Genomic DNA, 25,167 nt, shown 5'->3' on the forward strand with positions numbered 1-25,167 from the left:
ATTTGCCAACCACTGACGTAAGTCTACCTGGTCTGTAATTTCCGGGCTTGTGCCTGTTCCTTTTTTTGAACAAGGGAATGATGTTTGCCGCTTTCCAATCTTCCGGCATTATACCCGTAGACAACAAGGATGAAAAGATCATTGCCAAAGGCCCTGCGATCTCGTCCCTCGCTTCCTATAGAATTCTTGGATAAATCTCATCAGGCCCATCTATCTTCAACTTCCTCAAAATTCCTAGCACATCTTGTTTACTAGTATCAACGTCCTGTAGCCTTCTTGCCTGCATAAACAACGTCCTCCTCTACAACTAGGTCCCTCTCAGTAGTGTATACCGAAGAAAGTATTCATTAAGGACCTCTCCTATCTCTTTCGGCTCTGTGCACAAATTCCCTTTACAATCCTTGATCGGCCCTCCCCTTTCTCTGGTCACTCTCTTGTTCTGCACATTCGTGTAAGAAGCCTTGGCGGATAGGATCAAGGAAAACTCCAAGGTTTTCTCATGCCCCCTTATATCTCTCCTAAGCCCTTTCTTTAACTGCTTCCTGGCTAACTTGTATCACTCTAGAGCTTTTTCCGTTTCTCTTTGCCTAAACCTCTTAACCAGTCGTTCGACCTCTCTCGAGAACCATGGCTCCCCCACTCGACCACATCTTCTCTGCCTGCTAGGGATAAACATATCAAGCACATGCAGTATACATTCCTTAAACAATTGCCACATGTCTGTGATGGTCTTCCCTGACAGCATCTGTTCCCAATTTATGTTACCCAGTTCTTGCCTAACTGAATTGTAATTACCCTTCCCACAATTATAAACTTTACCCTGCCGCATGTACCTATTCTTATCCATGACTAGTGTGAAAGAAACACAGAGTTACGATCACTACCGCGCCGCCAAAATGCTCACCTACCAACGGGTCTTACACTTGGCCCAGTTAGTTGCCAAGCACTAAATCCGAAGTGGCCTCTCCTCATATTGGTCTATCTACATACTGTGTCAGGAATCCCTCCTGAACACACTCAACAAAATCTGCTCCGTCTCAACTATTACAACTAAAATGTTTCCAATCAGTATTTGCAAAGTTGAATTCACCCATGATTACAATCCTGTGACTTCTGCATCTTTCCAGTATCTACCTCCTAATCCGTTCCTCCACTTCTCTGCAACTATTAGGGGGTCTGTAAAAAACCCCAAAGTGACTGCTCCTTTCTTGTTCCTGACTTCAGCCCAAGCTGACTCTGTAGACATATCATTGTCAAACTGCCTTCCAGTAGCTGTTATACTCTCCCTGACTAGCAATGCCACTCCCACTAGCAATACCACTAGGGGTCAAGACGTAGCAGAATTTGTAAGGTGTGCCCAGGAGGGTTTTCTAGAGCAGTATGTATGTAGTCCAACTTGGGAGGGGGCCATACTGGACCTGGTGCTGGGGAATGAGCCCGGCCAGGTGGTTGAAATTACAGTAGGGGACTACTTTGGAAATAGCGACCACAATTCCGTAAGTTTTACAATACTCGTGGACAAAGATAGGAGTGGTCCTAAAGGAAGAGTACTAAACTGGGGGAAGGCCGACTATACCAAGATTCAGTGGGATCTGAGGAATGTAGTTTGGGAGAAACTGTTTGAAGGTAAATCCACATTTGATATGTGGGAGGCTTTTAAGGAGAGGTTGATTAGCGTACAGGAGAGACATGTTCCTATGAAAATAAGGAAGAGAAATGGCAAGATGAAGGAACCATGGATGACAGGTGAAATTGTGAGACTAGCCAAGAGAAAAAAGGAAGCATACATGAGGTCTAGGTGACTGAAGACAGACGAAGCTTTGCAAGAAAATCGGGAATGTAGAGTGAATCTGAAATGAGGGATTAAGAGGGCTACGAGAGGACATGAGATATTGCTGGCAAACATGGTTAAGGAAAATCCCAAAGCCTTTTATTCATATATAAAGAGCAAGAGGGTAACTAGAGAAAGGATTGGCCCACTAAAGGACAAAGAAGGAAAGTTATGCGCTGAGTCAGAGAAAATGGGTGACATTCTTAACGAGTACTTTGCATCGGTATTCACCAAGGAGAGGGACATGACAGATGTTGAGGTTAGGGATAGATGTTCGCTTACTCTAGGTCAAGTTGACATAAGGAATGAGGAAGTGTTAGGTATCCTAAAAGACATTAAGGTGGACAAGTCCCTAGGTCCGGATGGGATCTATTCCAGGTTGCTGAGGGAAGCGAGAGAGGAAATAGCTGGGGCCTTAACAAATATCTTTGTAGCATCCTTAGACACGCGTGAGGTCCTGGAGGACTGGAGACTTGCTAATGTTGTCCCCTTGTTTAAGAAGGGCAGCAAGGATAATCGAGGTAATTATTGACCAGTGAGCCTGACGTCAGTGGTAGGGAAGCTACTGGAGATGATACTGAGGGATAGGATCTATTCCCATTTGGAAGAAAATGGGCTATCAGTGATAGGCAACATGGTTTTGTGCAGGGAAGGTCATGTCTTAGCAACTTAATAGAATTCTTTGAGGACGTGACAAAGTTGATTGATGAGGGAAAGGCTGTAGATGTCATATACATGGACTTCAGTAAGGCGTTTGATAAGGTTCCCCATGGCAGGCTGATGGAGAAAGTGAAGTCATATGGGGCCCAGGGCGTGCTAGCTAGATGGATACAAACCTGGCTAGGCAACAGGAGACAGCAGGTAGTAGTAGAAGGGGTTTCTCAAATTGGAGACCTGTGACCAGTGGTGTTCCACAGGGCTCTGTGCTGGGACCACTGTTGTTTGTGATATATGTAAATGATCTGGAGGAAGGTGTAGGTGGTCTGATTAGGAAGTTTTCAGATGACACTAAGATTGGTGGATTAACAGGTAGTGAAGGGAACTGTCGGAGAATGCAGCAGAGCATAGATAGATTGGAGAGTTGGGCAGAGAAATGGCAGATGGCATTCAATCCAGGCAAATGTGAGGTGATGCATTTTGGAAGATCAAATTCAAGGGCGAACTATACAGTAAATGGAAAAGTCCTGGGGAAAATTGATGAACAGAGAGATCTGGGTGTTCAGGTCTATTGTTCCCTGAAGGTGACAACGCAGGTCAATAGGGTGGGTCAAGAAGGCATATGGCATGCTTTCCTTCATTGGGCGGGGTGTTGAGTACAAGAGTTGGCAGGTCATGTTGCAGTTGTATAGGACTTTGGTTCAGCCACATTTGGAGCACTGTGTGCAGTTCTGGTCGCCACGTTACCAAAAGGATGTGGATACTTTGGACAGGGTGCAGAGGAGGCTCAGCAGGATGTTGCCTGGTATGAAGGGTGCTAGCTATGAAGAGAGGTTGAGTAGATTATGATTATTTTCATTAGAAAGACGGAGGTTGAGGGGGAACCTGATTGAGGTCTACAAAATCATGAGGGGTATAGACAGGGTGGATAGCAAAAAGCTTTTTCCCCCAGAGTGGGGGACTCAATTACTTGGGGTCATGAGTTCAAAGTGAGAAGAGGAAAGTTCTTCACACAGTCGGTGGTGGGTGCCTGGAACGCGTTGCCAGCGGAGGTGGTAGACGCAGACACGTTAGCCTCTTTTACGATATATTTGGACAGGTACATGGATGGGCAGGGAGCAAATGGACACAGACCGTTAGAAAATAGATGACAGGTTAGACAGAGGATCTTGATCGGCGCAGGCTTGGAGGGCCGAAGGGCCTGTTCCTGTGCTGTAGGTTTCTTTGTTCCCCCACCTCTTTTTTCACCTTCCCCAGAACTTCCAACCATTCCTGTCCCTGAGGTACCCAAGTTTCTGTAATGGCCACAACATCGTAGTTCCAGGTACCGACCTATGCCCTAAGTTCATCCACTTTATTTCTGATGCTTGTAGCATTCAAGTATGCACACCTCAAACCATGTCGGTGTCCGCAAATACCCTCCATCGACCACATGTCTTTATAAACCACCTCACTCCCTGTTGTGTCTGTTGGAAGGCCGAATACCTCATCCTCTGAATTATAAATCCAGTTCCCCACCCCCTGCCAAACAAGTTTAACCCATCCCATACAGCTCTAGCAAACCTCCCTCCCAGGATACTTGTGCCCTTCCGGTTCAGGTGCAACCCATCGTTACTGTACAGGTCCACCTTCCCCAGAATGTGCTCCAAATATCCACATAATGGAAGCCCTCCCTCTTATACTAGCCCTGTGGCCACATGTTTAGCTGCACTCTCTCCCAGTTTCTTACCCCGTTATCACGGGGCACTGATAGTAATCCAGATATAACTACCCTGTTTGTTTTGGACTTCATCTTCCAACCTAACTCCTTGTACTCATTTTTCACATTCTCTGCCCTTTTTCTACCCATGTCATTTGTACCATGACTGCTCACCCTCCCCGTTAAGGATCTCGAAGACACGATCCGAGACATCACGGACCCTGGCACCCGGGAGGCAACATACCATCCTTTTATCTCATTCGCGTCCACAGAACCGCCTATCTGTGCGTCTTACTATCGAATACCCCACTACAGTTGCTCTGCTATTCTCCCCCATTCCCTTCTGTGCCACAGGGCCAGGATCAGTGCCGGAGACCTGTCCGCTATGGCCTTCCCCTGGTAGGGGAAAGGGGATATTATAGGCCATGGAAGAAAAGGGACAGTATCAGTGTGGATACAAAAGTAATTGAGATGCAGTAGACATCAAGAATGGTCCATATTTTGGGCTGAATGAAGGCTTGACATGGAGTTGCCCAGAGAGCATTGCTTTTACTGATAAATATCAATGATCTATATCTTAGGGACATTTTCAAAGTTTGTAGATAACATGAAAAATCAGAAGAATTGTAAATTTTGGGCGGGATATAACCTCTCTATTAAAAAGGGAGCTGAGAGAAATTTGGGAATCATAGACTCGTCAGCCTGACATTGATATTGGGATAAATGCGAGATAGAAAACAAAAACAGAAATTGCTGGAAAATCTGTGCAGATCTGGCAGCATCTGTGGACAGAAATCAGAGTTAATATTTTGGGTCCAGTGACCTTTCTTCAGAACTAATAGACGGGAAGGCTAGTTAGAGTCCATTATAAATGATGTAATAGCAGAACGTTTGGAAAGCAGTGGTGGTATCAGACTGAGTCAGCATGCATTTACAAAAGGCAAATCCTACTTGACAAATCTGCTGGAAGTATTTACTTAATAGAGTTGATGAGGAGGAGTTTGTGAATGTGGCTTATTTGGACTTTCGGAAGCTTTAGACAAAGGCCCCACGTAAGCGATTAATGCTTAAAAGTAAAACATTTCGGATTGGGGTGGTGCAGTGAGACGTTCAGAAAACCGGTTGCCAGACAGGAAAGAAAGGATACAAGACAAAAGGGCAGGCAGTGACTTTGTATTAACAATTTAGATGAGGGATCTAAATGTGATACTTCCAAACATGCAAATGACACAAAACTGGGTGGAATATGCAGTGAGACCTGGATGTACTTGTGTTGCTGAACGTAAGCACACAGGTACAGAAGGTGCAAGAAGGTAAATGGTATGTGGCTTCATCATGAGAGGATTTGAGTTACTGCAATTATCCAAGGCCTTGGTGAGACCACATTGGAATATTGTGCGCAAATTTGGTCTCCTCATCTGAGGAAGGATATTCTTGCTATAGAGGAAGTGCAGCAAAGATTTACAAAACTGATTCCTGGGATGGCAGAACAAACATATGAGGAGCTGTTCTATGCCCAGAATAATCACACAATTTGGATTATAAAAAAAACACACATATCCCTCTTACATTCAGTAAATTTAAATCATACAAGAGCCTACATTCATTTTGACCCTGTCTTATGTTATAAATTCAGCGAGTCAGAACCTAGAGACAAATTTCATTTGATTTTTTTTAATGTAATAATGTGGTCTTTCACTGAAACACAAGTACACAATGCTGCAAATCTGTTATTAGCAATAAAATAGGCATTTAGTTTACAAAAGAAAATAAACCGAGCTATTGCATATAACACAATGTGAAATATTACAAAATGCAATGTAAAAATACAATATTCTGCCTATCCAAAAGCTATTTCAGACGCCAGACAGAATTTGCTTCTCTATCACATCTATACGTTTGACTTAACTGCTACTTTGAATTCAGAGTCTTGAGAGTTTGTTGCCCCTTACTTGACTGTTTACACAACTGTGCTTAAAAATTTGTCAGCTTTGAATAAAAAGTTCAGATATCTAACTAAACGGTTCTGCTCTGGAACTTTCAAACTGAAGTCCTTTCAGTGAGGTTACGTACTCCCTAACTTTTCTGAACTAACTGCTATCTCTATAAGAAATTGTTTCATACATAAACTCCAACCAGGACTTTTGCATTCTTAAACTAAATGTTTTTAAGTTGAGATTTCCCCTAACAAATAAAAACCAATTCTGATTCTTCTAGCTGAAAGTAATTTCATGCTCTTCAATGTGTACTTTATCCACTGATAAAACTCTCCCAACACTAGCAAATTCCCATTAGCACCTCAGGATGTCTCTCGATAATAAACAGTATTAAAATACACATAGATCACACACCTTACATTTACAGCAGTAGCAATTATCATGTCAAATTTCCAAGTTGAATTTACACTTGTAGTAGATTCAGTTTGTAAATTACAAATAAGGAGCGGAAGGGATACAATTGGCACCTTGTATCTACTCTGCTCTTTAATGAGATCGTGGCTGAGAAGTTTGTAGCCTAAATTCCACATCCATCCTATACCTGCTAGCCTTTGATACCTTTCCCTAACAACAATCTACCTCTACCTTAAAATTATTCAATGTTCCTGCCTTATGAGGTGGGGACTCCAAAGTCACACAACCCATCTGAATGAAAAAAATTCTCATATCTGTCCTGAAAGGGCAACCACCCCTAATTTTTAAACAGCACAACTCTCCCACTTTGTGTCTTGTTATAAGGAATGCTTAATGTTGAGACCTCACACTGTAACATGTATTTCTATTGTACTGTATTATATGATATTGTTTTGTGTCTCCTGGCTTACTTATTTCACATTGTAATTCTCCCTTCTACCATAGCCCATCAATGGCCATCCCTTATCTCAAAATCTAAAGTGGGGCTAAAGTGATGATTTTGCTGTCTTCAGCTCTATTTATAAATCAGATAATTAAGTAATAAATGCCCATATCTTGCTAGGCAGTAACAATATCCAATCTGGAATTAAGCCCAAAGGAATTGAGAAACTCTTCACTGCTGGAGTCATTTCTGCTACAGTTGAAGGTAGCTGTGGTTAGCAAAGGCAATTCTCTCAGCCTCAGGAAATCACTGCAAGATTTCCTCAGAGTAGTCCTTTGGAGAGGGTGCAGAGGAGGTTCACCAGGGTGTTGCCTGATATGGAGGGCGCTAGCAATGAAGAAAGGTTGAGTAGATTAGGATTATTTTCATTAGAAAGACAGAGATTGAGGGAGGACCTGAATGAGGTCTGCAAAATCATGAGGAGTATAGGCAAAGTGGATAGCAAGAAGTTTTTTCCTGGAGTGGGGGACTCAATTACTAGGGGTCATGAGTTCAGTGTGAGAGGAGGAAAGTTTATGGGAGATATGTGTGGAAAGTTCTTCATGCAGACCGTGTTGGGTGCCTGGAATGCGTTGCCAGCGGAGGTGGTAGACGCAGACACGATGGTGTCTTTTAAGATGTATTTGGACAGGTACATGGATGGGCAGGGAGCAAAGGGGTACAGACCCTTAGAAAATAGATGACAGGTTTAGACAGAAGATCTCAATTGGCGAGGCTTGGAGGGCCAAAGGGCCTGTTCCTGTGCTGTAATTTTCTTTGTTCAGTATCCTTGGTCCAACTGCTGGTTCGGTTGATTGAATTATTTATTGTCACATGTACCAAAATGCAGTGAAAAGCTTTGTTGTTTTTGCCTATTCATTTGTGGGATGTTGGCGTCACTTGCTGGCCAGTATTACTTGCCCATACGTAGTTGCCCTTGAGAAGGTGGTGGTGAGCTGCCTTTTTGAACTGCTACAGTCCACCTTCTGTGGGTTGATCTACAATGTCATGAGAGAGGGAATTCCAGGATTTTGATTCAGCGACAGTAAAAGAACAGCAATATATTTCCAAGTCAGGGTGGAGAGTGGCTTGGAGGAGAACTTGGAGGTGGTGTTGTTCCCATTTGTCTGATACCCTTGTCCTTCTGGATGGAGATAACACGGTGTGAAGCTGGACGAGCACAGCAGGCCAAGCATCATCAAAGGAGCAGGAACGTTTCAGGTCGGGACCCTTCTTCAGACATGGATTGCAGTATTTCTGAAGAAGGGTCCCAACCCGAAACGTCAAGCTTTCCTACTCCTCTGATGCTGCTTGGCCCGCTGTATTCATCCAACTTCACACTACATTATCTCAGATTCTCCAGCATCAGCAGCTCCTACTATCTCCTAGATGGAAGTGATAGTGCATTTGGAAGGTGCTGTCTGAGTATCTTTGGTGAATTTCTGCGATGCATCTTGTAGATAGTACACACTGCTGCTACCGATTGTCGATGGTAGCAGGAGTGAATGCTTGTGGATGTAGGACCATTCAAGTGGGCTGCTTTGTCCTGGATGGTGTCAAGTTTGAGTGTTATTGAGGCTGCACTCATCCAGGCAAGTGGGGAGTATTCCACCACACTCCTGACTTATACCTTGTAGATGGTGGACAGGCTCTGAGGAGTCAGGAAGAGAGTTACTCACTACTGTATTCCTAGCCTCTGACCTGCTCTTGTAGCCACTGTGTTTATGTGGCTAGTCCAGTTGAGTTTCTGGTCAATGATATTTGCCAGGATGTTGATAGTGGGGAATTCAGTGATAGCAACACCATTTAATATCAAGGGGTGATGGTTAGATTGTCCCTTATTGATGGTCATAGCCTGGAATTTGTGTGGCATGAATGCCACTTTTGACCATATCATGGTGGGAAGGTCATTGATGAAGCAACACTATCCTGAGGAACTCCTGCAGATATGTCCTGGAGCTGAGATGATTGATGTCCACATCTTCTCATGTGTTTATTTGCAGTACAGGCAGATCACAGCAAGCAGAAGTTGTATAGTACAAAAAGACTTAGAGGTATACTATTACGTTGCACGGGGAAGCGCTGACAAGATCAACATTAGCAAGATCACTATTATTTGATGCTACGGGGTTCATTCATCAGCCTGATAACGACTGGGAAGAAGTTGTTCTTGAACCTGCTCATGTGTATGTTCGGGTTTCTGAATCTTATGCTTGATGAAAGAAGTTGCAGGAGATCATTGCTGGGGTGTGATGGGTCTTTGATGATGTTGGCAGCCTTTCTGCAGCAGTGAGCCAAGTAAATGGAATTTATGAATGGAAGGTTGGCTTCCATGATCACTATTTTATTCATTCATGGAATGAGGGCGTTGCTGACCAGACAGCATTAATTGCCCATCCCTAATTGCCCTGAGGGTTTATTTTTTAAACAGTCAACGGCGTTGCTGTGGCTCTGGAGTAACATGTAGGCCAGACCAAGTAAGGATGGCAGTTTCCTTCCCTAAATGACATTAGTGAACCAGATGGGTTTTTCCAACAATCGCCAATGAATTTCATGGTCATCATTAGATTCTTAATTCCAGATATTTTATTAAAATTCCACCATCTGCCGTGGTGAGATTTGAACCTGGGTCCCCAGAACATTATCTAGGTCTCTGGATTAACAGTCCAGCGAAAATACCACTAGGCCAGAGGCTTGAGCTGTGCACCCTACCTTCTGTAGTTTCATACAGCCCTGACAAGAGCAGTTGGCATATGGACAGTACACAGTTCGAAAGTGCATCTGTAGAAGTTGGTGAGGGACCTTTATGGAGATGCCAAATTTCCTGAGCTGTGTGAGGAAGAAGAAACGTTGTGCCTTCTTGACTGCCATATCTACGTGGGAACTCCAGGACACATTGTCAGTCATCATCACTCTGAGAAACTTGATGCTCTTTGACCTCAACCTCAGTTCAGCTGATGTCGATAGGGGTGTGTTCTCCTCCTCTCTTTCTGCAGCCAGTAATCAATTCTTTTGTCTTGCCGTGTGGAGAGGAGATTTTTTTTAAATTGCACCACGTCACCAAGCCCTCTGTCTCCCTTCTGTAGTCTGACTTGTCATTGTTAAATACCTGTTCCACTACAGTGGTGCTGTCAGCAATCTTTTTGTTGGCGTTTGTTCGGAGTTTGGCTACACAGTCTTAGGTATAAAAGGGAATATAGTAGGTGGCTGAGGACACATTCTTGGTGGGGATGGGGTGGCTGGGCAGGCTCCAGTGTTCAGTGTTTTCGTGAAGGAAGTACAGTTACTTCTCTTCACTGATTACTGCCTATGGGTCAAAAACCAGAGGATCCTATTCCAGATGGCAGAGCCGAAACTTAGGTCTCAGAGTTTTGAGATCAGTCTGGAGGGGATAATGGTTTGAAGATGGAACTGTAGTCAACAAACAGGAGTCTGACATAAGTGTCTTTGATGTCCAGATGTTCCAGGGATGAGTGCAAACTAAAGATATGGTCCTTTATGGATCTGTACGCTGTTTAGTAGAGTTAGAATGTTATATGTTTCATTTGGATCTCCTTGCATTCTCCTAAGTTCCAGTCAATATAGACCCAGTCAAAACAATCTTTCCTCATACAACAGTTGTACCATCCCTGGTATCAGCCTAGGGAAAGTTTGGTGAATTCCTTCTATGGCAAGCACATCTTTTTTTTAGATAAGGAGACGAAAACTGTATGCAGTACTCCAGGTATGGTCTCACCGAGACCCTGTATAACTTGCAATACGACATCCCTTCTTCTGAACTCAATTCCTCTCGCAAGGAAAGCCAAGATACCATTTGTCTTCCTAATTGCTTGTTGCACTTGCTGCTTATGGCAAGGCTTGAATGATATTACAGGATTCAAAATGAAGCAGTGCAAGATAGTAGACAAAGACATAGCCCTCCCCAAAGCACCCAAAGCTTTCTGTGCTTTGTTTGAGCAGAATGCCAACAGCATAGTCATGCCTGTCCCAACAGCCCCAGACACATCTGTTCCTGCCGTCACCACTTCTGACATCACATTGGTCTTCCTGGGAGTCAACCCAAGGAAAGCGGCGGAACCCGCACGGTGTCCCTGACTGAACACTCAGATGCTGTGCGGATCAGTTAGCAGAGGTATTCACTGACGTCTTCAACCTCTCCTTCCTACAACCGAAATTCCCATCTACTTCAAGAAAACCCTTCATCATCTCGGGCCACCTGACTTCAACATCATTGCTTCAATGATTTTCCCTTCATCATAAGCTCAGAGTTAGGATGTTCACTGATGAATGCATTGTACTGTTGGTAACATCTCAAATACTGAAGGTGTCCATTTTCTTAATTAAGCCAGGCACAAGTGATACAAATAACTATTTCCAAAAGGAGAATATCTAGCCATCTCACCTCAAGATTCAATAGTATTACCAGTGCTGAGTGTTCCACCAATGTTTTTGGGAGGTGTCACTATTCTGCAGAAACTCAATCAAGGCAGCCACAATAAGTAGCATAAGTCAAAGGCTTGTTATAACTACCTCAAGTTATAGGCTCAGTAGCAGACCAGAGTGATTCCCCTCTTGGCTTTCTAAAGGCACAAGTTTTCCTAAACACAAATTTGAAATATTTTTCAGTATTTGGATGGATACAGCTTCAGTAAGGCTCAAGCAGCTTGATACTATCCAAGATGCATGATCAGAAGAAGTTTCTCCACCAGTTTAAACATTCATCTCATCCACCATCATTGTATAATGGTGGCGATGTGTATGACCTAAAGGTTTCAATACAATAGCACATTCCAAACAAGTTGCTTGTACTACTGAGAAGCAAATAAAAAACTCCAAATTCCTCTCTAAGTCATACAACATCCTAATATGAACAGATTTTAATGTTCTTTCTTTATTGATGGATTAAGATCCTGGAATTTTCTAACAATATTTTCTGCTAACCAGTAATGCATTTAGTAATGAGAGATAGTTAATCAGGCAGGAGCTCTGCTATCTTTCTGCTTGCACCTCAGGTAAGTCTGCAGCAGTGAGGCCTCTGGATGCCGTTCCTTCCTTGCTGCTCAATCAGAAATGTAGACACTAGGAGCAGGATTTGGCTTTTCAGCTCACCCAGCCTGATCCAACATGAAATATGATCATTGCTGATCCTTTGTGCCATCACTATTTTTCAATTTTCTCTCCATTACCTCTTGATGCCTTTACTGCCAAAAATTATCAGTCACTTTCATGAAGTGTTCAGCGACTGCCTGAGCCCATATCCTTTGATAACCTGGCTTAATAAAATTGTCCATTTCAGATTTAAATTTAACAATTAAGTTGGCTTTGACCGCTGTTCGAGGACGAGAGTTCTAAACCTCGACTATTGTTTGCATGTAGAAGTGCTTTGTAACACGTCTCCTAAATATGAAGGCTGATTCTTCGAGAATGCCCCTGCTGTTAGAATCGTCAACTAGTGGAAATAGTTTATATTTGTCTTGTCTTTCCCTGTTACTATCTTGAAAACCTTGATTAGATCAGAGTCAAGGACCAGAATGCTGGCAATTCACATAATTAGGGCTGTGGATAGGGCTTTAAATTAAATAGTGCAAGGGTAAGTTCAGTTGCATAGAAAATTTTGGAAGAAGTTAAAGGTGTTTTATGCCTTGAAGAGAGGTGAGGAGGATGGGGGAGGTATAGGGGCGGGTGTAGCACTTCCTGCGGTTGCAGGGAAAGGTGCCAGGGTTGGGGAGTGTGGAGCAGATGAGGGAGTCACGGAGAGGGCAGTCCCTACGAAAGGCAAATAGGGGTGGGGAGAGAAATATCTGTTTGGTTGTGGAGTTGGAATTTAGGTGGAGGAGAATGATACGTTGGATGTGGAGGTTGGAGGAATGATATGAGGACAAGGGGGATGTGGTCTTTATTTTTTGTTGGAGAGAGGGGATGTGAGGGCAGAAGTGTGGGAAATGCATCTCTCTCACAAAAGAGACTTGACTAGTGGCGATTTAATCGAAGAGTTACCACATCTTAGGCAAGGGAAGAGGTTGAGAAGGAGAGTCCTTCATGGTAACCACAACTGGTGTAGGAATTGAACTGGGAGCAGTTTGTATTGCAAGCCAGCCATCCAGTCAACTGAGCTGTAGCTTCAGTACAACGTGCCAATTGTTTAGAGGGTTTCTAACTCAAAAAAAAAACAGAATTGGGGTTAGGGGGCATTTTCAAGATGGCAACCTGTGGTGTGCCACAGGGATCATTGTTGTGGACACAATTACTTACAATATTTTTTACAATATTTGAGCGAGGAAAGTGCATTTCCTCTTGCTAAGTTTGCAAATGGCACAAAAATAGATGGCACAAAGAGATGGCAGAGGATATAGGCAGGTTAAACAAGTGAGCAGAAATTTCGCAGATGAAATATGATCTGGGGAAATGTGAGGTTATGCAATTTGGCAGAAGAATGTGGTACTGAATATTATTTAATGGATAAAGATTGCAGAAAGCTACAGAACAGAGAGAGTTGGGGGAGTCCTCGTCCATGAGTCACAAAAAACATTAGAATTCAAGTTCAGCAGGCAATAGAGAAAGCAGTTGGAATATTTGTTTTTATTTCAAAGAATGCAGTATAAAGCTAGGGAGTTTTTGATAAAACTATGAGATGCTCATCAGACCGCACCTGAATACTTGTAGTCCCATTATCTAAGGAAAGATATTGTGGCAATGGAGGCAGCCCAGAGCAGGATCATTAAACTCATAACGGGTATGGAGACTGTCTTATGTGGAAATTTGAGTGGGATAAGCTTTTGCTCGTTTGAATTTAGAGGAATGAGAAGACACCAGATAGAAACATACAAGTTTCTTAGGAGACAACAGGATAGATGTGGAAAGGTTATTTCCCCTTTTAACAGAGACTAGAACCAGAAGGCATAACTTCACAGTGAGAGATCATCCATTTAAGACAACAATGAGAAATTTCTTTTTTCAGAGGTCTGAATCTGGGGAGTTCTTTACTGCAGGGAGCTGTTGAGGCGAGGTCATTAAGTATGTTCAAGTTTCAGATAGACAGATGTTTAATCAGTAAAATAATTCAGGGTTATGGGGAACAGACAGGAAAATGAAGTTGAGAATTGTCAAATCATCCATGATCTCATTGAATGATGGAGCAGGTTTGATAGACTGAATTGGCTTACTTTTGCTCCATGTCTTATGGTTTGAGTTAAACACCTTTTAAATTACTTCATGATCTAGCGGAAGGGTGGTGAAATAATGTCAATAGATCTGTCATCCAGAGCTCTGACTAATGTTCCTGGGAGATTATCTCAAATTTGGTCTTGGAGGATAGTGAAGTTTGAATGCAGTAAAATTTATCATTAAAACCTAGCTTAATGTGATTACTTAAAAGAAAAGAACTGCGAATGCTGGAAAACTAAATCAAAAACAGAAATTGCTGGGGAAACTCAGTAGATCTGGCAGCGGAGTTAACATTTTGGGTCCAGTGACTCTTCTGTTCTTAAAGTGCCTGGCACAAACATGGTGGGCCAAAGCACCAGTTTCTGTGCTGTACTATTCTGTATTCTATAAGACATAACTCAGGGATACCTAGGGATAGGCAGTAAGTGTTGGCCTTGCCAGCAATATCTTCAGACATACAAAGAATGAAAAAAAACTCCTCTAAAGTGATATTATTCTTGGCTGTGTATTCATCAATTCAAACACATTTTTTAGTTTTTACTTGTCAGTTGGTTCAAGAAAGCTTCAATTAAATTTTTATAAATTTTGTTGTGTTCAGTGTTGAATGCCTCCTGGCAGTAGAGTTCACCAGTATTTCCCTTTGCTGTCCAATTTCTAATGAATATATTGATTGACAGAGTCATAGCTTGAATCCTTGTGAGCATACAGGATCATTTTGTGTGACATGAATACAGTTATTATAAAATTGTATACTAGTACAGGAAAAGCAGCAAAGAAGTACTCTGTAGGCAGAAACTACTTTCAGATTAGCGAATTCATCCATTCACATCTCTTCTTGGAGTCTTAATGTGTCTCTGGAGAAAAAGAAAGTAATTCCTGTTATTCTTCCCTCATTCTGCAACAAAGAATCTATGTTGTCTTTTTATAAAGATTTCAGGCTCTTAACATGGGAACTTGCATCACAAGATACAAAAATCTCCACTGGGGACAATTGAATAAAAACATTCTATTTCAAAACCAAATCTTAGAACTTCACTGTCTAAAACCAAACACAACATGGAAAAGTAAATGAGTTACCAGCTGAAGGTCAGGTGTCCCATAAGATATTTATTCCATCGTGTAGGTGGAAAGCACTATGAAATGTACTCAATGACTTATCTTAATTTTCCCATTTATATTTAAATGACAATAGAACTATTCTGGATTTTATATCTATTGTCTGTTAACAAAATTGCTACATAAATTAATAAATTTAAGAAATGCATCACCATCCCAACCCATCTCCAATTGAGGCCCTTAAAAGCATTCACTTAAGAGTCTATTGATTAAAAACATAGAAGATAGGAGCAGGATTAAGTTATTCAACCCCTCAAGCCTGTTCCACCATTCAGTATGATGATGGTTCAACATTGAGCTGAATATCCTAAGCCTTCCGTCCCCCCATATCCTTGATCCTTTAGCCGCAAGGTTTCTACCCTCTTATTAGTAAAAAATATTTTGGGCTCAACCATTTTCTGTGGCAGTGAATTCTACTGATTCACTGCTCTGAGTGAGGAAATTTCTCCACAATCAGTCCTTAAAGGTCTACCCATTATCCTTTAACTATGACCACTGTTTCTGGCCTCCCAACCATCCAACTTGCCTTAGTCATGTTAGAAATTTATAGGTTTCTATCCCTCATTCTTCTAAACTCCAATAGATACAGTCCTAACCAAATCAATCTTTCCTCAGTCTTACCATCCCAGGAACCAGTCTCAGAAATCACATAAAACCATGGTTATCGTCCACAGGTTTATTCGGAATTATGGATTTCGGAGTGCTGCTCCTTTGTGAAGTAGAGGGAAGCACACAAGCATAGAATATTTAAGTGGAGAGACAGTGGCAAGATAATTCAAAGCAATTAAGACTCGATGGGCCAAATGGCCCAATGTCTGCTCCTATGTCTTATGATCTTATCTGTTGACACTCTTAATTATCTGGAATTTTCTTACCATTATCTCTCTGCATATATATTCCATGCCTGTGCATGTCCCTCCACTTCACCTGATGAAGAAGCAGCTTTCCAAAAAGGTTGTAACTTCAAATAAATCTGTTAGACTATAAGCATGTGACTTCTGACTTTATCCACCCTAGCCCAAAACCAGCACCTCCACATTATATAGGAATCGATTTGGTAAACCTTCACTGCAGTCCCTGTATAGTAAGTACATCTTTCCTCAGATTAGGACACTAGAACTGCACACAATATTCCAGGTGTGCTCTGACCAAAATCCTGTATAATTGCAGCAAGATATCCTTGTTCCTGATTTAAGTCCTCTCACTAGGAAAGCCAACATACAGTTTGCCTTTTTTATTGCCTGCTGCATCTGCACACTTACTTTCAGTCTACAAAAATACCCAGGTCTTCTGAACATTCCCCTCTCTCAATTTACGACCATTCAAATAGTAATAATATGCCTTCCTGTTTTTGCTATCAAAATGGATAACCACATTTATCCAAATTATATTGCATCTACTGTGCATTTGCCCACTCACTCAGCCTGATAAAAATCACACTGCCATGTCTACATCCTCCATATAGCTCACCCTTTCACTCAGCTTTGTGCTACCTGCAAATTTTGAAATATTGCATTTAGTTCCCTCAAATAAAATCACTAACATATATTATGAATAGTTGGGATCCTAGACCCCTGAACTACCCCATATTCACTGATAATGGGAACTGCAGATGCTGGCGAATTCCAAGATAATAAAATGTGAGGCTGGATGAACACAGCAGGCCAAGCAGCATCTCAGGAGCACAAAAGCTGATGTTTCGGGCCTAGACCCTTCATCAGAGAGGGAGATGGGGAGAGGGAACTGGAATAAATAGGGAGAGAGGGGGAGGCGGACCGAAGATGGAGAGTAAAGAAGATAGGTGGAGAGAGTATAGGTGGGGAGGTAGGGAGGGGATAGATCAGTCCAGGGGAGACGGACAGGTCAAGGAGGTGGGATGAGGTTAGTAGGTAGCTGGGGGTGCGGCTTGGGGTGGGAGGAAGGGATGGGTGAGAGGAAGAACCGGTTAGGGAGGCAGAGACAGGTTGGACTGGTTTTGGGATGCGGTGGGTGGGGGGGAAGAGCTGGGCTGGTTGTGTGGTGCAGTGGGGGGAGGGGACGAACTAGGCTGGCTTAGGGATGCAGTAGGGGAAGGGGAGATTTTGAAACTGGTGAAGTCCACATTGATACCATATGGCTGCAGGGTTCCCAGGCGGAATATGAGTTGCTGTTCCTGCAACCTTCGGGTGGCATCATTGTGGCAGTGCAGGAGGCCCATGATGGACATGTCATCTAGAGAATGGGAGGGGGAGTGGAAATGGTTTGCGACTGGGAGGTGCAGTTGTTTGTTGCGAACTGAGCGGAGGTGTTCTGCAAAGCGGTCCCCAAGCCTCCGCTTGGTTTCCCCAATGTAGAGGAAGCCACACCGGGTACAGTGGATGCAGTATACCACATTGGCAGATGTGCAGGTGAACCTCTGCTTAATGTGGAATGTCATCTTGGGGCCTGGGATAGGGGTGAGGGAGGAGGTGTGGGGACAAGTGTAGCATTTCCTGCGGTTGCAGGGGAAGGTGCCGGGTGTGGTGGGGTTGGAGGGCAGTGTGGAGCGAACAAGGGAGTCACGGAGAGAGTGGTCTCTCCGGAAAGCAGACAGGGGAGGGGATGGAAAAATGTCTTGGGTGGTGGGGTCGGATTGTAAATGGCGGAGGTGTCGGAGGATGATGCGTTGTGTCCGGAGGTTGGTAGGGTGGTGTGTGAGAACGAGGGGGATCCTCTTAGGGCGGTTGTGGCGGGGGCGGGGTGTGAGGGATGTGTTGCGGGAAATACGGGAGACGCGGTCAAGGGCATTCTCGATCACTGTGGGGGGAAAGTTGCGGTCCTTAAAGAACTTGGACATCTGGGATGTGCGGGAGTGGAATGTCTTATCGTGGGAGCAGATGCGGCGGAGGCGGAGGAATTGAGAATAGGGGATGGAATTTTTGCAGGAGGGTGGGTGGGAGGAGGTGTATTCTAGGTAGCTGTGGGAGTCGGTGGGCTTGAAATGGACATGAGTTACAAGCTGGTTGCCTGAGATGGAGACTGGGAGGTCCAGGAAGGTGAGGGATGTGCTGGAGATGGCCCAGGTGAACTGAAGGTTGGGGTGGAAGGTGTTGGTGAAGTGGATGAACTGTTCGAGCTCCTCTGGGGAGCAAGAGGCGGCGCCGATACAGTCATCAATGTACCGGAGGAAGAGGTGGGGTTTGGGGCCTGTGTAGGTGCGGAAGAGGGACTGTTCCACGTAACCTACAAAGCGGCAGGCATAGCTGGGGCCCATGCGGGTGCCCATGGCCACCCCCTTAGTCTGTAGGAAACATTCCATTCCCGCACATCCCAGATGTCCAAGTTCTTTAAGGACCGCAACTTTCCCCCCACAGTGATCGAGAACGCCCTTGACCGCGTCTCCCGTATTTCCCGCAACACATCCCTCACACCCCGCCCCCGCCACAACCGCCCCAAGAGGATCCCCCTCGTTCTCACACACCACCCTACCAACCTCCGGATACAACGCATCATCCTCCGACACCTCCGCCATTTACAATCCGACCCCACCACCCAAGACATTTTTCCATCCCCTCCCCTGTCTGCTTTCCGGAGAGACCACTCTCTCCGTGACTCCCTTGTTCGCTCCACACTGCCCTCCTACCCCACCACAGCCGGCACCTTCCCCTGCAACCGCAGGAAATGCTACACTTGCCCCCACACCTCCTCCCTCACCCCTATCCCAGGCCCCAAGATGACATTCCACATTAAGCAGAGGTTCACCTGCACATCTGCCAATGTGGTATACTGCATCCACTGTACCCGGTGTGGCTCCCTCTACATTGGGGAAACCAAGCGGAGGCTTGGGGACCGCTTTGCAGAACACCTCCGCTCAGTTCGCAACAAACAACTGCACTTCCCAGTCGCAAACCATTTCCACTCCCCCTCCCATTCTCTAGATGACATGTCCATCATGGGCCTCCTGCACTGCCACAATGATGCCACCCGAAGGTTGCAGGAACAGCAACTCATATTCCGCCTGGGAACCCTGCAGCCATATGGTATCAATGTGGACTTCACCAGTTTCAAAATCTCCCCTTCCCCTACTGCATCCCTAAACCAGCCTAGTTCGTCCCCTCCCCCCACTGCACCACACAACCAGCCCAGCTCTTCCCCCCCCCACCCACTGCATCCCAAAACCAGTCCAACCTGTCTCTGCCTCCCTAACCGGTTCTTCCTCTCACCCATCCCTTCCTCCCACCCCAAGCCGCACCTCCATTTCCTACCTACTAACCTCATCCCACCTCCTTGACCTATCCGTCTTCCCTGGACTGACCTATCCCGTCCCTACGTCCCCACCTATACTCTCTCCACCTATCTTCTTTTCTCTCCATCTTCGGTCCGCCTCCCCCTCTCTCCCTATTTATTCTAGAACCCTCACCCCTTCCCCCTCTCTGATGAAGGGTCTAGGCCCGAAACGTCAGCTTTTGTGCTCCTGAGATGCTGCTTGGCCTGCTGTGTTCATCCAGCCTCACATTTTATTACCCCATATTCACTGTCTGGTTTTCATAAAAAGGATCTGTTTATTCCTTCTTAGCTGATTGTCTGCTAGCTAATTTTCTACCATCTCAATACACAACCTCCAATCCCATACACTGAATTGTTACATGTTAGTCTCTTAAGTGGGACTTTGTTGAAAGCCTTTTGAAGGTAGCTCATTCCATACACGCACCACACTCTGCGTGATAAAGGTGCCTCTTAGGTCCCTTTTAAGTTTTTCCACTCTCACCTTAAACCTATGTTTTGGACTGCCCTACCTTGGGAAAAATACTGTAGCTATTCACTCTATCCATGCCCCTCATGTTATAAACCTGTATAAGCTCTGATGCTCCAGGATAAATAGCCCCAGCCTATTCAGCCTCTTCTTGTACCTCAAACCTGGCATCATCGTTGTAAATCTTCTCTGAACCCTTTCAAGTTTAACAGTATCTTTCCTATAGCAGGCAGAGTTGCATGCACTTTTTCCAAAAGTGGCCTAACCAACGTCCTTTACATATGCAACATGAAATCCCAACTCTTATATTCAATGCACTGACCAATAAAGGAAAGCATACCAAATGACTTCTTCATTACACTGTCTCCTTGTGACTTAACTTTCAAGGAATTATGAACCTGCACCCCCCTCAGTCTCTCTTTAGCAACACTCCAAGACCCTACCGTTAAGTGAATAAGTCCTGCCCTGATTCGCCTTTCCAAAATTTTAAGGTGATTGGAGGAAGGTATGGGAGTGCTGTCAGAGGTAGCTTCTTCACACAGAGAATGGTGGGCATGTGAAATGCACTGCCAGTAGTGGTAGTGGAGTCAGATACTTTAGAGATTTTTTAAGCGACCCTTGGCTAGGCACATAGAGGAGAGTAAAATTTGGATATACAAGATAAGTTGATCTTAGTAGGATAATAGGTCAGCACAACATCGTGGGCCAAAGGGCCTGTACTGTGCTGTACTGTTCTATGTTCTGTGTTGTAAAATGCAACACCTGGCATTTAACTAAATTAAACTCTACCTGCCATTCCTCAGCCCATCTGATCAAGGCTGTGTTGTATTCTGAGATAACCTTATTCACTGTTCACTATACCAGTAATTTTGGTGTCATTTACAAACTTACTAACCATTTCTTCTATATCCACATCAAAATCATTTATATAAATGGCAAAAAGCGGTGGACCCTGAACCAATTCTTGTGGCATATCGCAGCTGGTCAGATCTTCAGTTTGAAGAACAACCTTCCACCATCACACTGTCTCCTACTTTCAAGCCAACTTTGTATTCAAATAGCTAGCTCCCCCTGGATTCCATATGATCTAATCTTGTTAACCAGTTTACCATTGGAACATAGTTAAATCCTCACAACATTTCATAGATTTTTCAAGTATGATTTCCCTGTTTTCTAAGTGATCTGCCATAAAATCCATGAGAATGGACTCAAGCATCTTCCTTTCTACTGATGCCAGACTCACTGGTGTATAATTCCAAACATTTCACTTCTAGGCAGGACAGAAAAATGTTTGGTATTCTGTATAGACAGATTGACACATCTGCACAATTGAGGGCTTGGACATAAGGGAGGGACATAAACAGAAGTTGCTGGAAAAGCTCAGTGGGTCTGGCAGCATCTGTGAAGAACCAGAGTTGATGTTTCAGGTCCAGCTACCCCTCCTCAGAACAGGCAGGGGGTTCAGCAGTTCTTGATAGCCAGAACTTCCAATTTCCAATTCTTCACACTTGTCAAGAGCCCACCAGCCACCAATCAATTTCTTTGATTACTGGAAATAGACTTTCACATCATGTCTGGACATGTAATTCTGTCCTGCAATGTCTGCTGCATTCAAGTTTGGTCCAAAAATTAAGATAATGCCCTTTTTCATCGTTTATTATATTACAATTAAAAAATGCCTGCAGTTAAGAACAATTATGTACTTCCAAGCTAATTTTAAAAGATAAGTAAGCCAGCACCCCCATCCCACGAGGAAATAAAATGTTTCTACATACAATGCCTAACTTATTTGTTATATTTACAGTTTGAAGAAGCAAACAACACAGCACTACAAAATGCCAGGAAGGAACTCGAATGCTATCGCAAAGAGGCAAATGAGCTAAAATTAAAAGTAAGTAGACAATTGCTATCTCTGATGAACATCTGTTTTATTGTATTAATGTCAATGCTATACGCACCACCATAGAATGTCTGAATTCACGAATTTTTAACCTGATGAATCATGTTGTCTCCCTTGTGGCCTAATGGAATATCCCACCTCCTGTTCTTTTGTTATTATTTACCAATATGTATGCCTGATCAGCGTCCACTGCAATTCACAGCAGTAGCAATTTTAGCACTGTCAGAAATTTGTGGTTTTATTAACTTAAGAATATTCCAGTGTTTCATGACCCTGATCGGAAGTGTGTACCAGAATTCTTTGGAGGAAATGACAAAGTTGATAAATGAGGGTAGGGCTGTAGATGCCATATACATCGACTTCAGTAAGGCGATTGATAAGGTTCGCCATGGTAGGCTGGTGGAGGAAGTGAAATCGCATGGGGTCCAGGGTGTACTGGCTAGGTGGATAGAGAACTGGCTGGGCAACAGGAGACAGAGTTGTAGTGGGAGTTTCTCAAAATGGAGAACTGTGACCAGTGGTGTTCCACAGGGATCCATAATGGGACCACTGTTGTTTGTGATATATATAAATGATCTGGAGGAAGGTATAGATAGTCTGATTAGGAAGTTTGCAGATGACACTAAGATTGGTGGAGTAACAGGTAGTGAAGGGGACTGTCAGAGAACGCAGCAGAATATAGATAGATTGGAGAGTTGGGCAGAGAAATGGCAGATGGCATTCAATCCAGGCAAATGTGAGGTGATGCATTTTGGAAGACCCAATTCAAGTGCGAACTATGTGGTAAATGGAAAAGTCCGGGGGAAAATTGATACACAGAGAGATCTGGGTGTTCAGATCCATTGTACCCTGAAGGTGGCAACACAGGTGGATAGAGTGGTCAAGAAGGCATACGGCATGCTTTCATTCATCGGATGGGGTATTGAGTACAAGAGTTGGCAGGTCATGTTGCAGTTGTAAAGGACTTTGGTTCGACTACATTTGGAATACTGAGTACAGTTCTGGTCGCCACATTACCAAAAGGATGTGGATGCTTTGGAGAGAATGTAGAGGAGGTTCACCAGGATGTTGCCTGGTATGGAGGGCGCTAGCTATGAAGGGGGGTTGAGTAGATTAGGATTATTTACATCAGAAAGATAGAGGTTTTGGGGAGAACTGATTGAGGTCTATAAAATCATGAGAGGTATAGACAAGGTGGATAGCAAGAAGCTTTTTCCCCCAGAGTGGTGGACTCAGTTACTAGGGGTCATGATTTCAACGTGAGAGGGGAAAAGTTTAAGGGAGACATGCATGGAAAGATCTTTACGCAGAGGGTGGTGGATGCCTGGAATGCATTGCCAGTGGAGGTGGTAGAGGCGGGCATGTTAGCATCATTTAAGATGTATCTAGACAGATACATAAATGGGTAGGGAGCGGAGGGATACAGATCCTTGGAAAATAGGTGACAGGTTTAGATAGAGGATCTGGATCAGCGCAGGCTTGGAGGGTTGAAGGGCCTGTTCCTGTGCTATAATTTTCTTTGTTCTTTGAAGTCATGTCCCACTATTCAATAAGTCATCATAAATGGAAATGAAGGTTGGGTGGGGATGACATAATGCTAACATCAATAAACGATTAATCCAAAAACTCAGCTAATTGTCTGGAGACAGAATAGATGGTAGAATTTGAATTCAATTTTTAAAAATCTGAAATTAAGACTATCAATGACCATAAAACAATTGTCTATTGTTGGGAAAACATTATCTGATTCACTAATGTCCCCAGAGAAGAAAACCTGCCATCATTTTATTGTTCTGGTGTACATGTGACTCCAGACCTGCAGCAATGTGGTTAACTCTCAAATGACTAGCAAGCCACTCACTTGTGTCAATCACTACAAAATCTCAAAAAAGAAATGAGACCAGGCAGACCACCTGACATCAAACTAGGTGCCAGAAAAGACGGTGGCAGAAATGGCCCTGTAAACCCACAAAGTCCTCCTGACTAACATCTGGGGACTAGTCCCAAAATGGGGAGAACTGTCTCAGACTAGTTAAGAAAGAGACTGGTATAGTCATTTAGGGAATGATACCTTACAGAGTATGGTGCAGACACCACCATCACCATCCCCATCCTGGATATAGAAGTAGAAATTGCTGGAAGAGTTCAGCAGGTCTAACAGAATCTTGAGAGAAAATCAAGGCTAACATTACAGGTCAAGTGACCCTTCCTGATAACTGTGTATGTCCTGTCCCACCACTGGAAAATCCAGCACAGTGATACACAGTCGAAAGAAAGTTGTCCTGAGAGAACTCAACATTGACTTCAGACTGCTGAAGTCTCATGGCTTCAAGTTAAACATGATCAGGCAATACTATCCTCCCTCACCTTCTAGGTTAGTCTTCCTCTTTGTTGACCACGCTTGGAAGAAACATTAAGGTTGGAAAGGGTACAAAATGTACACATGGTAGGAGATTTCAGTGTCAACCACCAACAGTGGCTTGGCAGCAGTACTACTGATTAAGCTGATCAAGTCCCAATTGACACTGGGTCTGCAGCAGATGGTGACAGAACCGAGAGAGAAAAACATACTTGACCCCATCCTCCTAACCAATTTGCCAGATAATAAAATGTGAGGCTGGATGAACACAGCAGGCCAAGCAGCATCTCAGGAGCACAAAAGCTGACGTTTCGGGCCTAGACCCTTCATCAGAGAGGGGGATGGGGGGAGGGAACTGGAATAAATAGGGAGAGAGGGGGAGGCGGACCGAAGTTGGAGAGTAAAGAAGATAGGTGGAGAGAGTGTAGGTGGGGAGGTAGGGAGGGGATAGGTCAGTCCAGGGAAGACGGACAGGTCAAGGAGGTGGGATGAGGTTAGTAGGTAGCGGGGGGTGCGGCTTGGGGTGGGAGGAAGGGATGGGTGAGAGGAAGAACCGGTTAGGGAGGCAGAGACAGGTTGGACTGGTTTTGGGATGCAGTGGGTGGGGGGGAAGAGCTGGGCTGGTTGTGTGGTGCAGTGGGGGGAGGGGACGAACTGGGCTGGTAGAGGGATGCAGTAGGGGAAGGGGAGATTTTGAAACTGGTGAAGTCCACATTGATACTATATGGCTGCAGGGTTCCCAGGCGGAATATGAGTTGCTGTTCCTGCAACCTTCGGGTGGCATCATTGTGGCAGTGCAGGAGGCCCATGATGGACATGTCATCAAGAGAATGGGAGGGGGAGTGGAAATGGTTTGCGACTGGGAGGTGCAGTTGTTTTTTGCGAACTGAGCGGAGGT

The 25,167-nt window shown here is 44.1% G+C and overlaps 1 protein-coding gene across 3 annotated transcripts in view; it reads left to right on the forward strand.

Moving 5' to 3' along the window:
* The window catches only part of LOC125454338 (desmin-like), a 121,587-nt gene that overhangs the window by 71,242 nt on the left and 25,178 nt on the right, over positions 1-25,167 (forward strand). For all 3 annotated transcript variants that reach the window (XM_048535000.2, XM_048535002.2, XM_048535001.2), the window contains one exon: positions 21,815-21,901. In XM_048535000.2, the coding sequence (XP_048390957.2) occupies positions 21,815-21,901 (87 nt within the window). The remainder of the gene's footprint in view (positions 1-21,814; positions 21,902-25,167) is intronic.

The sequence above is a fragment of the Stegostoma tigrinum genome, chromosome 7 (assembly GCF_030684315.1).
Source record: "Stegostoma tigrinum isolate sSteTig4 chromosome 7, sSteTig4.hap1, whole genome shotgun sequence".
Taxonomy (NCBI): domain Eukaryota; kingdom Metazoa; phylum Chordata; class Chondrichthyes; order Orectolobiformes; family Stegostomatidae; genus Stegostoma; species Stegostoma tigrinum.